General features: G+C 40.8%; 4 protein-coding genes across 4 annotated transcripts; 3 read left to right on the top strand and 1 right to left on the bottom strand.

The window, feature by feature from the left end:
* The first annotated feature begins 3,109 nt into the window (after nucleotides 1-3,109).
* LOC128922612 (uncharacterized) lies at nucleotides 3,110-6,383 on the top strand. Its single transcript, XM_054233722.1, has 2 exons — nucleotides 3,110-3,248; nucleotides 3,310-6,383. Exons 1-2 carry the CDS (start codon nucleotides 3,182-3,184, stop codon nucleotides 6,381-6,383), a joined length of 3,141 nt encoding a protein of 1,046 aa, XP_054089697.1. The 5' UTR covers nucleotides 3,110-3,181.
* A 34-nt stretch (nucleotides 6,384-6,417) lies between these two features.
* Nucleotides 6,418-7,206, top strand: LOC128922571 (protein PFC0760c-like). Its single transcript, XM_054233525.1, has one exon. It carries the CDS (start codon nucleotides 6,418-6,420, stop codon nucleotides 7,204-7,206), a length of 789 nt encoding a protein of 262 aa, XP_054089500.1.
* A 1,237-nt stretch (nucleotides 7,207-8,443) lies between these two features.
* LOC128922613 (uncharacterized) lies at nucleotides 8,444-10,382 on the bottom strand. The gene has a single exon (XM_054233726.1). It carries the CDS (start codon nucleotides 10,322-10,324, stop codon nucleotides 8,528-8,530), a length of 1,797 nt encoding a protein of 598 aa, XP_054089701.1. The 5' UTR covers nucleotides 10,325-10,382; the 3' UTR covers nucleotides 8,444-8,527.
* Nucleotides 10,383-13,747: 3,365 nt separating this feature from the next.
* LOC128922570 (putative uncharacterized protein DDB_G0291608) lies at nucleotides 13,748-14,641 on the top strand. The gene has a single exon (XM_054233524.1). The coding sequence runs from the start codon at nucleotides 13,748-13,750 to the stop codon at nucleotides 14,639-14,641; it is 894 nt and encodes a 297-aa protein (XP_054089499.1).
* Nucleotides 14,642-15,055: the final 414 nt, after the last annotated feature.

Here is a 15,055-nt window from a genome sequence, read left to right as displayed (position 1 = left end):
CCGTCGCCTGCACCAAATGGCCCTTCGTCCCATTGCCTTGCTGTCAAGTCTTCAATTTCAAGTCTTTTAATTTTCGCCTCCTTTTCCTTTCCTCTTGATCTTTATTCCGCTGTATTTGAATGTGAAGTCATTGCAGTTTTCCACTTCATTGCTGCTAATCCAGCTTCGGGTAATCACACTCCAAATTGCTGCTCTCGAGCATTCCTCACTCACTTACATATATAATTGGCAGCTATTTGTATACGAGATATATTTGTATTCGAAAGCTATAATTGTAGCACTGTCTGCCCTTCAAGGCGAGTGAGAGCTCCTTTCATGTTTCGTAGGTTGACTCACACTAAGTATTTGTGAGCTAAAATGAGTAATTAAGCTTTACTGAAAGTGTATTTGCGTTGACATCATGCGACGAATTTCAATTTCCTTCAGCAATGCAATTCCTTTCATTTGAAGAGTTGTAAAAGTAAATTTAAGACACAAAATATTTTATAAGCACATTTAAAAGCATTTCATTTAGTTTAATATTGCCAAAAACGGAATTGGTGATCATATGATGTATGTCGATATGATTCGATGATGTGATATTGTGATGTGACTATGAGGAAAAATGTATTCAAACTTAACTATATTTTTCAGGAAACTACACAAAATGTAACAATTAAAATTCTTTTTGAACTCACTGAATTAATTCTAAACTTAGAGTAAATAATTGCTTGCGATTTAATGATGATGTGGCTATGATGTGATGTGTGTATTGTTGATAGTAAACTGTGATGTACGAACTGATTTCCATTCTCTTTCTTATCTCGTCCTTTTCTTCAAATATCCGTTAGAACAGTTCAGATAAGAGGGTTTCCAATATGAATCATCGTATAAACCTAGAACACAATAGGAATAGATATAATACTAACCAATATTGATTCGCTAAATCGCTGCTCGTTATCTTTTAAAGCGTTACACATAACAGCAACAAAAAAGTTAGCGAGTTGAATTCTATATGAGAGCGTATGTGGATACCTCATCAAAGTATTATAACTTCTGAATTCAATGTTACCATGTTGTGTTTCTCAAATTTAAGACAAGGTTTGCTAAAATTTTGGTGATGACACTCAGTAAAATGTGTTCGATTCGCTAATCTCTTACGCTGGTCGAATCGAAGGTCTTTACTACGAAGTAAGCTCAATGACAGTGTGGAAGAAACTCAGAGCTTAATTTGATATTTACACATTTTTTGTATGTTTCCTTGAAGAAGTCAAAGGCAAATGTCAAGAAGCCAATTATACCGGTATCTTTAAACGAGACTATGGCTGACAAAAGGTCGCAATGGGTCATTTCAAATATTTGAGTTATTTGCCATTGGTCCCTTTGACTATTTTTCAAGAGATTAATACTACGAACGACCAAATACACCGTTCGAGTAATAATGTATATGTCTTTACTACTCGAGTATTGAAAACTTCAACGCTATAAATATGACATTTCAGAAATCAATTGTGGTTATTATCAAAAAGCATATACAAAATTGTGTGATGTAAAAAAAAAAAAATATTTATTAGGGACATACCCCAAATAATATATTCGCACTTTATAACTCACATGTATACATATGTACACTCAAATATAAAGCATATTTACGGTGTTTCCTCGCTTGACGAGCGCTATATGTTGATGGAAATTTATTCATTTGGTCAGTGAGCCGCACCGGATCGAACCCAAAGAATTATGCAAATCTGTAATAGCAACAAGAAAAAAAAGAACAACAACAGCAATGATGACAAAAACAGGCCCAACTACGAGTATGAGCAAAAACAACAGAAAACACTAAAAATAAACTAATAACACAGTGTAAACCGGTTCAGTTATCGACATACAAACATACACATATGTAAATATAGCGGTATTGTTGTTGTTGTGGATGTGTAAACGCACCATTGAATGTGGGAATGATGGACAAATGGCAAACAAAAAGTTAGTTTTTAACAAAACTCGATGAATAGTGAGGTCGACGCTGACCAAAGCACAAGCCACACACTCACATACATACATACGCACACGTATGTTGTTGTTTTTGTACGAGTAAGAGCCGCTTTGTTAATGTTAATGCTGGCGCTGTTGTTGATGCCTCGCTATTGACATGATGGCTATGAATAAAGTTTGACGGAAATTATGACAAATTTGATGTGCGAAAGCGTAACGAAAGCGAAGAGCTGGAGTTCTGGGCAAAAACAAATGCAAATTCAATCAATTCACATGAGAATATATTATATATATATATATATATGTGTGTGTGTGTGTGTGTGTGTGTGTGTGTGTGTGTGGCGTTGAAGGGAAGTTGATTTTAATCGAACTGATTGTGGTAACGGCACTTTTTTGCAGTTAGAACTGTTTTGAAAGAGTTAACGGAATGAATAACTGGCACAGTGTTCTTTATACCGACTGACACAGTTAAATTATGGCTAATAGAATTCTTATGAAGAACGGTGCCATACTCTTATTTAAGCCCATCAAAAACACTTGGGAGAGCATTTGCATTTGAACAAATGAAAACTATCCACATTTCTTTAGCCAGAACAAAGCAGAGTGGCGAATCGAACAATAAACTGGAATAAATCCAATTAGTTGGTATAATCAAATTGAGATATATATGTAGAAAAAAAATGATTGTGTGGTATTGAATTTAACTGATTAACATTGTTGCAGCTTTCACAAAGAGAGCTTTAAACAAAGCGAGCAAAGCTCAAACTTAGCGAGCAGATAATTGGCGAATCGAAGACGTCGAGTATATGGTATTCGGTTGAACACCTTGATGCTTTCCTTTAAATGAAAATATTGGTTATTTCTCTTTCAAGACCAAACAAGAGTACAAAATATTTTCACTTTTGCTAAATATGTTCGTGTGGTATAATTAAATTGAATAGGTATAACAAATTTGAATGCTTTTAATTATTATATTGATGTTCAATCAAATATCTTTCACCTCCATTGTTATGTTTATGAAAAAGAACAATAGATTAGAACGGCATTAAGTTAGAATAGATCGCATTTGTGGCACAACAATGCTTACTTGGCTCATAAAATTCAGCGAAACATCGGAAATCGGTTTAGTTCGGCTGGTAGAGTTCTGGCTAAGCGTTCTTAAATTAAATGGTTCGCTGGACTTTTAATAGGCATTAAATTCGATATAATGAAATTGCTGGAAATATTCTGTTTAATACTGTTAATTTTTTTACGAATAATAGCCAGAAATGAAGGTACAATAATTAAAGCGAAATAAAATGAAGAATATAGATAAATTTATTTTAATTTTTTCAGGTCGTACACTTAGTCCAAAATCTGATATTACCACTAAATTCACAGAGGTAATAAGTGAAAGTGGTCAAATAAACGAAGATAAATTTCCACAGAAAGAAAGTAATATCACGCAAGACGACGAAAATCGGCGCTTAAAATCTTTAATGGAAGAGCTTCTATTGAAAAGGGGAAATGACACTATAGTGCAGCAACTACTTCCACCAAATTATAACGAAAGAAAATTTGTCACAGATGGCGAAAACACAGCTACTAGATTGATGGGAGACTATACAAATCTAAGCAATACAACCAATGAAGGTAATAGAAATGCACAACCCGAAGAGCTTTCAACAAATGCAGCCCCTGAACGATGGCTGAACCGAATGGAGACTATGGACACTGCTGTTGAACTTAGTACAAATGAGACAAGCTTTGATGATCGCAATCTTACCCTAAATATCCGCGATAACAACTTGAATTCCACTCACAACGGTAGCAACCACACCACACACAATTCACCGGATGTTTCAGAGCGTCATGCCACAATATCGCTTCATATTTATAGTACCAGAGAAGAGGATGGCTCTGACGATCATCCCATAGATCATCTGAGCGTGGACGCAAAACATATTGGCAGCAATGAAACTCTGAAACAACAGTTAGACTTTTTACAAAAGAATGCGGAAAATATAAAAATGCAACAACATATAGTTGGTGACAATGGTGTGTACATTGTGGAAAGAGGTGACTCTACTGATGAAGCTCAAACTGGAAAAGTTGATATCCAAATTAGTAATACAAGCAGTTATCATGTACACTTACGAACCAGTGTTGCCACAAGTTTCAATAAAAATGGTATTCAGGTTTCATCAACATATGTGTCACCGGAATTACCAATGCCTCTGGTGCAACCAACTGAGACAAATGGAGAACCAGTTATTTCTTATGTAGTTCCAAATCTCAACAGCGGCGCCAACACTGTCTCAAAGGCTCCTGGTAATACCAACAAAGGAGATCAACAAACAGTTTCTTTAAAGCATGAAGTTATTGCTGAACTGAACAGTCCACATTCTTATGCAACTCAATCAGTTTATTCGCCTAGTCACACCCCTGCTGTGTTGTATATTTCATCGTTAGTAAGTGAAAGTCAAGAATATGTAATCCATTCCGTTACCGAAAACCATCCGTCTAACCATAATAGTGGAGCAAATTACTACACGCTGTCATATGAGACGTCGGAACTTCCCAAACCACAAACAAAACCTTTTAAGCAGAACCAGCCCCAAACTTCACCCATCGAGTCCAACCTCAGCTCTACGGAGCCGATTATGTCAGAAAACAAAAACAATTCCACAAGATTTGCTTCAAATGAAAATGTGCCGCAATCAAGTGAACTTAAATATAATTTAGTATATAAAGACCCACAGAAGGCTAACGATATTTTCTTATTTGAGCCATCAGAGCCAATATCTTACCTGAGCGCATCATCAAATACTTTCAACATAGCAAATATAGACGACGCGTTTGAACGTCTTACTGAAATATTTGAACAGTATTCTGTACCTATTTCTAGCGTGGTAAAACAACTGTCGGATGGTTACGAATCAACGCAAGAAAACGCGATTTCTCCGACGAGATCGCACGAATCTGAAAAGGTACCAAATACCCAGGCTCTAACAAAGAAACACGAAAGACCCGATACAAGAGTTGATGGCATTACATATGATGGACCCGATTCTGTAGAGCTTGGTTACGGTGCGGGCTATACGATATTGCAGAGTCAGCTGAATTTCTTGAATTTCAATCAAACGAACGAGGTAGAGAGTGATGAGAATAGTTCGCACGAAACTATTTCCGAAGAAACGGTTAAAAGTGAGGAAGAGTGCAATGTAATGTGTACAGAGGAATCTGAAGTGGAAGTACCACAGCCATTTAATCAACTCAAGCAACCAACAACAACTTATCAATCGGTTGAATCTGGCGAAAGTAATGAAAGTGAGTTGCAGCTAAATGACCCTTCAGCAACAGAGTACAATAATGTAAATGCTGAAACCACAAACCTCGCAGAGACAACAGAAACCAAACTTTCAACAACAAAAGTAATGACATTATTTGATGGAGCCACAGAGCAGTTCGCAACCTATCCGATTGCAGCAATTGCAAATGAGCCAGCAAACAATTTAGAGCATCTGGAAGTGGCAATTGAAAACGATGTAAGAAAGGAAATTGAAAATATTGACAAAACCAATGAAACGCAAGTGGCAACTACACACCAACAGCAACAACAACACCAGCACTTCGCAGCTGACACAGAGTTGCTTGCGGAGAACACAAATGACAAGTCGACTTGGGCGACTGCTGGATTACAACACATCAGCCAAACGCTTCTGCCACAGCCGGACACTACGACAAACGTGACGAATGCGAAGGGGGAACGTATGAGGGTGCCAAAACCGGAAGTGATGTGCAGCAAAACGGAGATAATTAAAAGTGAGCAATACAGCAAAACAAATGAAAATGGCAACGAAACTGAAAATGAGAATGAGAATGAAAATGAAGCGCCAGAAACGACAGCTGGAGGACGTGTGTTGCTTGGACGATCCTTGAGTTATACGATAAGCTGTCACATCCGCAAACCCGAGCAGGCCGCTGCAAGCGTACCAGCCGTGCAAGCAGCAAATATTACTGATGAAATTGACAATAACCGGGAGAAAATAATAAAAAATCATGAACAGTTGACAATTACAAGTGCCGATGACAGCAGAAATGGACTGCCGTTGAGACACCGGGGAACCGAGCAGCAAGTGGAAGCTGAGCTCATAGAGCGGCGCACTGAAATGGACAGTAGTGGAAACAAAGCGAGCGATGGCAACGCTGATGAAGGTGTAGGCACCGCTGACATTGATGTTGGTGGATATTATGACGCTGGCAATGATAGTGGCGACAGTGCGGAGGGTGGGACGGAGAGCGATGAAAATTACTACACGGATATTGATGGGAATGTGCATGAAATTGATGGTGATGGCGCAGTTGAAGCCGATGCTGATGGTGATGTTGATGTTTATGGCTATGTGAGCAGCGCTGCATGTTGCTAATGGCATTCAAAGCCGTGTGAGGCAGGCAGCTGCAATGACAGCAGTTGCACAATTGACAACCAGTTTAGAAACAGATAATGACAAAACATACGAGTATGACACTCGACAGCCACTCCAAGGCGGCTTGAGTGATAAGGACGTCAATTTCGAAAGTGTCGAGCATGTGGCAGGCAGCAAAAACACCAAACAAACGGACAGCAGTGTAGATGGTGCTGACAAAGATTACCAAGACGATGATGATGACAACCAAGATAGACATGATGACGATGATAGTGATGGGAATGCGTTCATCGATGCCGTCGAATTCGTGACCAGTGATTATGTAACGGAGAATGACAGCAAATATCGTAAAGCAGCAAAGCCAGTCAATTTGGATGGCATTCGTGACGGCATTCATGTAGCTAACGGAGCTGATGAAGTGTTGGGTGTTGACAATATGCTGCAATACAAGCTTACCAAAGCGGAAGCTGACGCTGTTGAAGCCCAGGAAAATAAAGAAAACTACAATGTGGAGCTGTTGAAAACCGAGACAGAATCAACAAAATTGAAAAATGCCAGCGGTGGAGACGGTAACGCAAATAACGATGCTTCCCAAGATGACGACCGCGATGATGGCGATGGCGATGACGGCAAAGGCGAAAGTGACGATGCCAGTGAAGAGGACGAGGAATTGGCGGTTGATAGTGGTATAACTGCTGGTGCCGAAGCGGAAGATTTCTCCGCTGATCGGATGATTGCTGTCGCAGATGTCACTAAACCGAACCGAATGTTGACGACGTCAAAGGGACGCAGAGCGCTGCATTTCGCTGGCACGGCTACATAAGCGGATATTACAACGACAAATTGGTGGCATACATCGGCAACGGCGGAAATTAGAACATTCCTAAATGGCAACTATTGCGAAGCATGCATGCTTGCACTGTGCAACCAACACAAACCACATATGCACACGGACGGCTGGAGCTGGCGGAAATCGCGCGGAAATCAAAGGAAATGCAAAGTAACCGACCGGATGTGGACGAAGGCGACGAAAATGCGTGCATCAAGAGTTAAGTGCGGATGCAGTGACCACTAAGTGAGCACAGGATTATGTGAGGACGCCATTAAGCGTGTTCAAATGTGTAGTTGTAGTAATAAAGAGACTGAATTATATTAGTAGTTAGAGCATAAGTTAATATTTGTAGGATTTTATTTGAAATTGTAAATCCAAATAAATCGATTTTGACGCTTAAATTATTATTTTCCAACAAATAAATATTTATGATTTCACATGTTATTTAAATAAAATCGTTTCTAATTTATTTGTGGTCTTCTCCAGTTGCTGCATTCGGCGTTATTGGCTGCCGCCTGCCAGGGTTGTAGATAACGTCGATAAAGAACGGCGGAAAGAGCGCTAGTTTATAGCTATCGACCGGCATCAACTGACTGCCGTTATAGTGCTGGATCTCTCCGAGTTGGTATTCGCTTTTAATATCACCTAGTGTGAGCTTAGAAAGACGACGCAGAAATTCTTCATCGGTTTGCGTTAATTTTGCTACTCCGCCAACTATCAAAGCAAAAATCACAGCAGCAATAAGTTTATGCGAAATCATTCCACGGCCTCGAAACTTAACTTAATCTATCTGCAAATGACCGCGGTCAACGAACACTTTTACTGGCGCTGCGTTTGAAACCGAAAATGAATCTGATGAAGCGGCACAGTGCGGCTTTTGCTGTGCGAATTGAAAGCGAAAGTGAAAGTTGGCTGTTTTTTTGCTCTTATGGCTTCTCTCCGCTTTCGCTTTCTTTGGTATTTGCAGACTTTTCATAACATATTATTTATGGTACATGTTTACATATATTATGCAAGTATTAGCTAATCTTCATAATTGATTGAGGCAAAGCTGAGTGAGAAATATTTGGAGTGACTTGTAATATCATTCCATTGAATCATTCCAATTCCAATGGAATGCTTGACGCATGTTTGACCCACGAAAACAAAAAATTTGAACTATTTTTTAATTTTTTAATGTCTTTATTTGTGGATAAGTTTAAACGGATCTCTATGTGTGACCCCTTTCAATAGTCATGAACTCAACATAACCTAAAATAACAACAATTTTCAATTTCTTAAGTAAGTGTTAAAAGCGGAACACAAAACGATCTTATTCTAACCAATCCAAATCAGCAACACGTTTTTTGTTATCTGAAAGCGGCGGCTTGTAGACACTCTTATTTGGCCTAGTCACACGAACCGGTTTCGTAAACGACTGAACAGCAGTCTTGTGCCGCTTCACTTTGAAGAGCTCAGATGGTATGCTTATGCTGCCGCTTTGTCGTATTTTTAGATCTGAGTACTTTAGTAATACATCAATGGGTAACGAGTGAACTGGACGGTGTTTGTCAATGCTGGATATGGTTGGATCTTCACAAATCCATGGGAAGTAGACACACAAAGGCGGTTGCACTTCAGCGTTCGCTAACTGTGTCTGACAAGCCCAATTTCGTGGATAAGTCTCACAAAACCCGAGTGGTGGTTGCAGCGGACTCTCGCACATCCAATAATTCGGTACAAGATTGCAGAAGGTTTCGAGTCCTGCTGGCGGTTGTGAATTGTCTCCCATGAATTCTTCTTGCGCTGCGCACGCCCAATGTGTGGGGAATTTTTCACAGAAACCTGGCGGAGACGTCACCGGATCTTCACACATCCAATCGTTAGGGAATTGCTGGCAAAACCATTTCACCTGTTTAGGTCGTTCGGGTGTGGGCTCTAAGAGCGCATTGAAATCGATAAACTCTTCATTTGTTAAGCAGGTCCAATGACTTGCAAATTGCTTGCAAAACTTAATAGGCGTCTTCACGGGCGCGTTGCACATCCAGTGCGAAGGAAACATTTCGCAGAGCCAAGTAAGTGCCTGAGTAGGCGAGCTTATTAAGTTCGAGGCAGCACATGAGGGATTGAAGAGTTCACAAAATTGCTCAGGGGGTTCAGGTATATCGGGATTATCGTCGAGATTGCACAAAAATACGACGACTTCGCAGAAATCGCCTTTCGTTAGCAATGGACTGGAAATGGAACTATCTACGTCAGCGATGGGTGATTTATATGGTGGAGGTAACTCTATTAGTGACGTTGAAATTGCTGGCTGTGGAATTTCAAATAGAGCTGGTGATAGTGTTGGCCCGGTTGATTGAGAAAACGTTGTTGATGGCTCTGGTTGTGAATGTATCGATTCGGGAAATGGATCTTGTAATGGGAGAGACGAAGATCCTGGCGATGGTGGTGGAGATGGTGAGGGAGAAGGCGATGGAGATGGTGATGGAGAGGGTGGTGGTGATGGAGAAGGCGATGGTGATGGAGAAGGCGGTGGTGAAGGAGAAGGCGGTGGTGATGGAGAAGGCGGTGGTGAAGGAGAAGGCGGTGGTGACGGAGAAGGCGGTGGTGAAGCAGAAGGCGGTGGTGAAGGAGAAGGCGATGGCGAAGGAGACGGCGATGGTGACGGCAATGGCTCAGGTGCTGGTGAAGGTGCAGGCACAGGCTGCAAACCGGGCAATGGTCTTGGACCCGTAGGAGACCACATAAAGGGCGGCACGTATGGCGGTAGCGGATATGGTTGTTGCTGATACGGCAAATACCATGGTGGCGATACGTACGAGTATTGTGGTGGTGGCCTTGGATAAACTGCAGGCGGTATTGGATACAGAGCTGATGGGGGTCGCTGATATGACGGCCTGCGACGTTTTGGGGTCGGACGTGGAAGTCGATATTTATTATGCTTCATACGTTTTACGGTAATAACTTTGATGTTAACGGGAATTTCAGTGCGGTTTTGCACACCTTGGTGAACAAAAAACTTTCTCCCTTCAGAAACTGCGATGTGGGATGAGTTCTCTGGTTCAGCGCACAATGCAAAGCCAAGCAACAAGAACAGTAAACAAATGTAAGAGCGATACCAAATCATTTTTGTGCGAAAACAAATTGGAATATAAATTAGACCACCGAATTCTTATCGCTTAGAAAAATTTTGACAAACTAAATGATTGTCTTATAGGCTAAATACTATATATAGCGGTAACGCATACCAGTTAGTAGCAACAGTATTAGCGGACGATATTGTTGCTGGCTTTCATCCAGTTACAATACGAATAGCAATAACAACACAGCGGCTTTTATTCCCTGGATTGTTCAAGGGGAACAAAAGAATCTTTTATTACTAGGTAAAGTAGAATAATAGCCAAAAGAGAAATGTTAAGACTAAAAGAAACCATGTCAGTTACTAAAGCAGAAATTTATTTTGCCTATACCAATATATAAATAGAAGTCTACTGACTATTTCTTACGACTTCACCTTGGCGACGTATGCGAATCCAATGTAGTCTGCACGCAGAGTGCCAAGCGGTATCAGCGATCTATGAGGCGCCTGGTATATGTGTGTGATTATAAATGACCGCTTGTGGACCATAATACGGTGGTTGATAATATGGTCGGGGATAATACGGTGGTTGCGGGTAATAAAATGGTTGGGGTCCGTAATAAGGTGCCACTGGTGGTGGTTGCGGTGGCGTTGCATACCAGGGCGGTGTATATTGCACCGCTGGTCTAGCATAGTAGTAATCATCACATTCGTCACTATCATCGTCGTCATCTGTGCATGGTCGTGGTCGGAGTCTGGATGGCCGCCTGGTGGGTCTGTGATGATGGTGATGATGATGATGATCGTAATGATCATAATGCGGCCTTTGTGTGGTAGTATGTAGCGCCAGCAGTGCACCCAAATCACGTGAGGTCGCCACTATCGGCAGCTCAAGAATCACGAAACCCTCATCATTATAGACTTGCTCGGCTGTTTCGCTTAGTGGTAATAACTGCGTTTGTATCTTGTTGTTCTGCTGTGAAGCAGTTCGACCGCGTTTGCTCGCTACTGTATGGAGCAGCAGTGCCGTTAATAGAACGACGCTTACTTTAAAACTGTACAGCATTTGGCTTATTACGGCTAAACCGTTCGATTGGTTAAGTATAACTAGTTCACTACATGAACTCCACACGCTTATTTATATGTGTTCGAGTGTTGTAAGAACTTCTTTTGTAATTTGTTGCTTTAGTAAACCCACTGCGTTGTTTTTCTCAGCACACTTTGCGTGATTATGAACTTTAAAAAAGAAAGACATAATTCAATATGTTGTTCTCCATTATAGTAAACATACATACAAATGAATTCTTAGGGGAGCTTCTTTCTCCGTCTTAGCGAAGGAAGGGCATCATGCTGCTAGTGAGACTGTTTTCAATATATTTTAAGTTGAATCTTTTGAAGATCCTACAGCTAGATGCAAGCCATAAAGCTTCATGAAAGTTATCACTTCGTTACTTGGCTCTTCACTCATCAGTTAGATTATCTACGGACACGCTCTGAAATTTCAAAAAAAACCATACTTCGTTTCAGCAGCTTCGTGCGTGGGTGGGCGTTATCCGCAACCGAATACATCTTAATTAATTCACTTGTTTGTTTTGTCAACAAAATAGTTTTGTTGATTTGATTTGCTAAACTTGTCAGCTATAAAAATGGTAACTCGACAACTTTTAAGTGTCACTTTCAAACTTTCTTCCGATTGCAAAGTATTCGCTATAAATAGTACCACGCTTGTCAGCTCCTCTCTCAGTTAACCACTTGTGCTGCAATCTTCGGACGAAATGAGTTTATCTTGTCGAATTTTATTCCTCACTGGCGCAACATTGTTTACCACATTTGTTCCGTTAAGTGGACGTATTGTACCAACAACAACAGCGAGCAACACTGGACAACCGAAGACACTGTTGTGGCTGAGCTTACTACCGTTAGCCAGTCGCATTCAGTCCGATGAAATTGCAACAGCGCTAAATAGAAACACCTCAGCTACGCTCTCAGATAATTACAGTTTGAATAACGCTGAGTCTGATGATCAAAATACACGACCACGTCCCGATTTGTATCCTGTACTGTTGCCAGTCTATCCACCACCGTATGCGGCACCCTATGTGGCACCATACGCTCCAGTGCCGCTTAGACAACCTTATCTATCCGATGCGACGGACGAAGACACGCTGCTACGCACCGAGTTCATCAAGGGTGTGCTGGAGGGCCTACAAGGCGCCGGTGCCACCGCAATCCCGGCATACGCAGCAGATATGAAAATCGCTTCGGACGAGGTTGATAGCAATAAACTCTTAAGGTCCAACGCCCGAAAAATAAGTGAACGAACAAATGAGCATAATGTACAAAAACGCAGAAAACTGCCTTTTGTCTTATTAGACGACGCCAAGTTGCCTGGAGGCGCAGCTTCACAAAGTGGTGCTGATACTGAACGCATCTACAATATTTACGAAGTTCACGTAGTTTAGCAGTGTTGTATGCTGATGAGTTTCAGATCAATTCTCTTGTGAACATTGAAGATCGCTTTTATTTGCATTATACTCCAAAGAAAAACTTAGTGAGGGCTTCTTAAACTGTTTTCCAAAGACGATTTATTCCTTTATTCGTGCTAATAATCTCTCTCACAGTTTCTCTAGCAGACTTTCCAAATTAACACAACAACGAAGAGATTACATCACAAATTAAACCCGATCGCCATTAAGATCACATCACTGTTGCCTTCGCATACGGAATATTTATTCGAATCGGGATCATTGTCCTCCAGAAGATATCAAATATGTATATATAACATTTATATATTTTTATTATTTTATTTTTAAATTATTACTTTATATATTATCTAAATAAACAAGAAACTTTATGAAATATGTATTAAGGCGACGACTCTCTTTGGTTATATTATATGATAGATCTTGATCTGTTCTTATATCTTTAAAAGATATGTATATCAGAACATACAACTCACTTTATTGGAATTATGCCTACTCTCTTAGTTTTAATATCTTCTTCTCTCTCTCTTCCTCTCTCTCGATATTCGTATCTGACGTATTATTTATAAGCATATAGCAATGGACAACAGATGTTTGTTAATAAATAATTTTGAATAAATTCAGTAAATAATAACATTACGGTTATGCGCAATTAAACTAGATACATATGTAGGAGACTTTCTTTACAGAAAAATAAATTGTCTAAAAATAACAGAAAACATTTCACAGCTTATCAATGACTTTTCTGAATAAAAACGATGAAACAATAGTAGTTGAACTAAAAATATCGAAAGTTTTGAGAAAAGAATTTGACAATGGGCTAGCGAATTCTTTTCGCCAGCAATTCACGACTGCGTTGATATAAATAAAAGAGGCAGCGGGCCGCAGCTGCGCAGTAACACGCAGACCAGCTAGTAAAAGCGTTGAAGAATGCGCATATTATAAAATACATCGTTAGCACAGTATTTGAAATTAACTAAACCACGAAATGCGTCGAAAAGTCTTCGCTTCGCTCCTACTCGCGCTAATCGCCACAAGCGCTGCGGCGAAAGAGGAGGAAGACGATTATTTGGAAGAGGTCGCGAAGAGAGTGGAAAAGCGACCGCTCTCGATACTACGAATTGATGGCATACGCGAGGTACCGCAGGCCGTTGGCATGGAGCCGGAGAGTAGTCGACAGGGTGCTCAAGCGCTAATAATGCAGCAGCAACAACTTTTGCAACGACAACATGAACAGCAACAACTAATTTTGCAATTACAAGAGAATCAGTTGGAACTGAAAGAGAAATTGCAAGCGCAAAAGCAGCCACAATCACAACAACAACAACAGCAACTACAACCAGTGGAAGATCTAGCCGAGCTTGGTGAATCCGTTGTCATCAAAACGGTTGATCTGAGTCAATTGCTGGCACAAAAATATGGCACGCCGTCGGCACCTGCACATACCGATCGTCCACATCGTCACCATCACCACCACCACAGCGATCATCCTCCACCGCATCGTAGGTATCACAGCGATGACTCTGATGAAGATGACGATGATGATGATCGCTATCATCGTCCACGTCCACCAATACCACCGCACTACTATTATCAGCCGCCACCCGGTCACAGCTACTATGGGCCATACGGGGCGCCACCATCTCAATACTACCAGCACACACATTATCCCTACTATCCGTCATACTACAACCCATACGGTAGTTATGATTACCGTTATCCATACGTGCGTTCGGCACCAACAACGAGTAGGAAGAAGCAGTCTAAAGCTCCGGCCGGTGTTATACCATTGACAGCTGCGCTACTACGCGCAGGCGCTCAGCAGCGTTCAGCGGCGGGCGCTGATGTGCAGCCGTCAGTGGAAAAAACGGAAAAAGTGTAAAATGTATACTCTTCAATAGGTGGAATAAAGTTCTTTGAAAAATAAAATATTTTTTTTTATTCCAATGAAGCTCGCACATCAACAAAATTCGGCTTCATTCACAGTTAACCCCGCTAAACTTTCCTCAAGCGACTGACTATACCGCTAATGCCAGTTGTGAAATGTAAATGGCAACCCTAGCACAGTTGTTTACCTCAAGCGTCGCCTTTGTAGCATGACAGCATGCAACTAAATTGCTTACATTCATTCTCAGAAAACTTCTCGCCTCCGAGACGCGCGCAAGATACAACGCCGTTGTGCGACTCCTTAACTTATGTCTGCTTGCTTAAGGCTGCTTTGGCTGCTTAGTCAACTGCTTGACTTGTTAGTTGTCACTCGGCTACAGTAGACAAATTTTCCTGCTTATTTAGTCAT

Source organism: Zeugodacus cucurbitae, chromosome 6 (genome assembly GCF_028554725.1).
Source record: "Zeugodacus cucurbitae isolate PBARC_wt_2022May chromosome 6, idZeuCucr1.2, whole genome shotgun sequence".
NCBI lineage: Eukaryota > Metazoa > Arthropoda > Insecta > Diptera > Tephritidae > Zeugodacus > Zeugodacus cucurbitae.
Note: the sequence above shows the minus strand (reverse complement) of the source record. Positions and strands in the feature narration are given on the sequence as shown.

What these genes read in the sequence shown, in the direction of transcription:
- LOC128922612 (XM_054233722.1), top strand. Translation starts at nt 3,182, where the DNA reads ATGAAATTGCTGGAAATATTCTGTTTAATACTGTTAATTTTTTTACGA. An exon ending in AATAATAGCCAGAAATGAAG is followed by an intron (nt 3,249 to 3,309) that starts GTACAATAATTA and finishes TAATTTTTTCAG; the next exon opens with GTCGTACACTTAGTCCAAAA.
- LOC128922571 (XM_054233525.1), top strand. Translation starts at nt 6,418, where the DNA reads ATGACAGCAGTTGCACAATTGACAACCAGTTTAGAAACAGATAATGAC.
- LOC128922613 (XM_054233726.1), bottom strand. Translation starts at nt 10,324, where the DNA reads ATGATTTGGTATCGCTCTTACATTTGTTTACTGTTCTTGTTGCTTGGC.
- LOC128922570 (XM_054233524.1), top strand. Translation starts at nt 13,748, where the DNA reads ATGCGTCGAAAAGTCTTCGCTTCGCTCCTACTCGCGCTAATCGCCACA.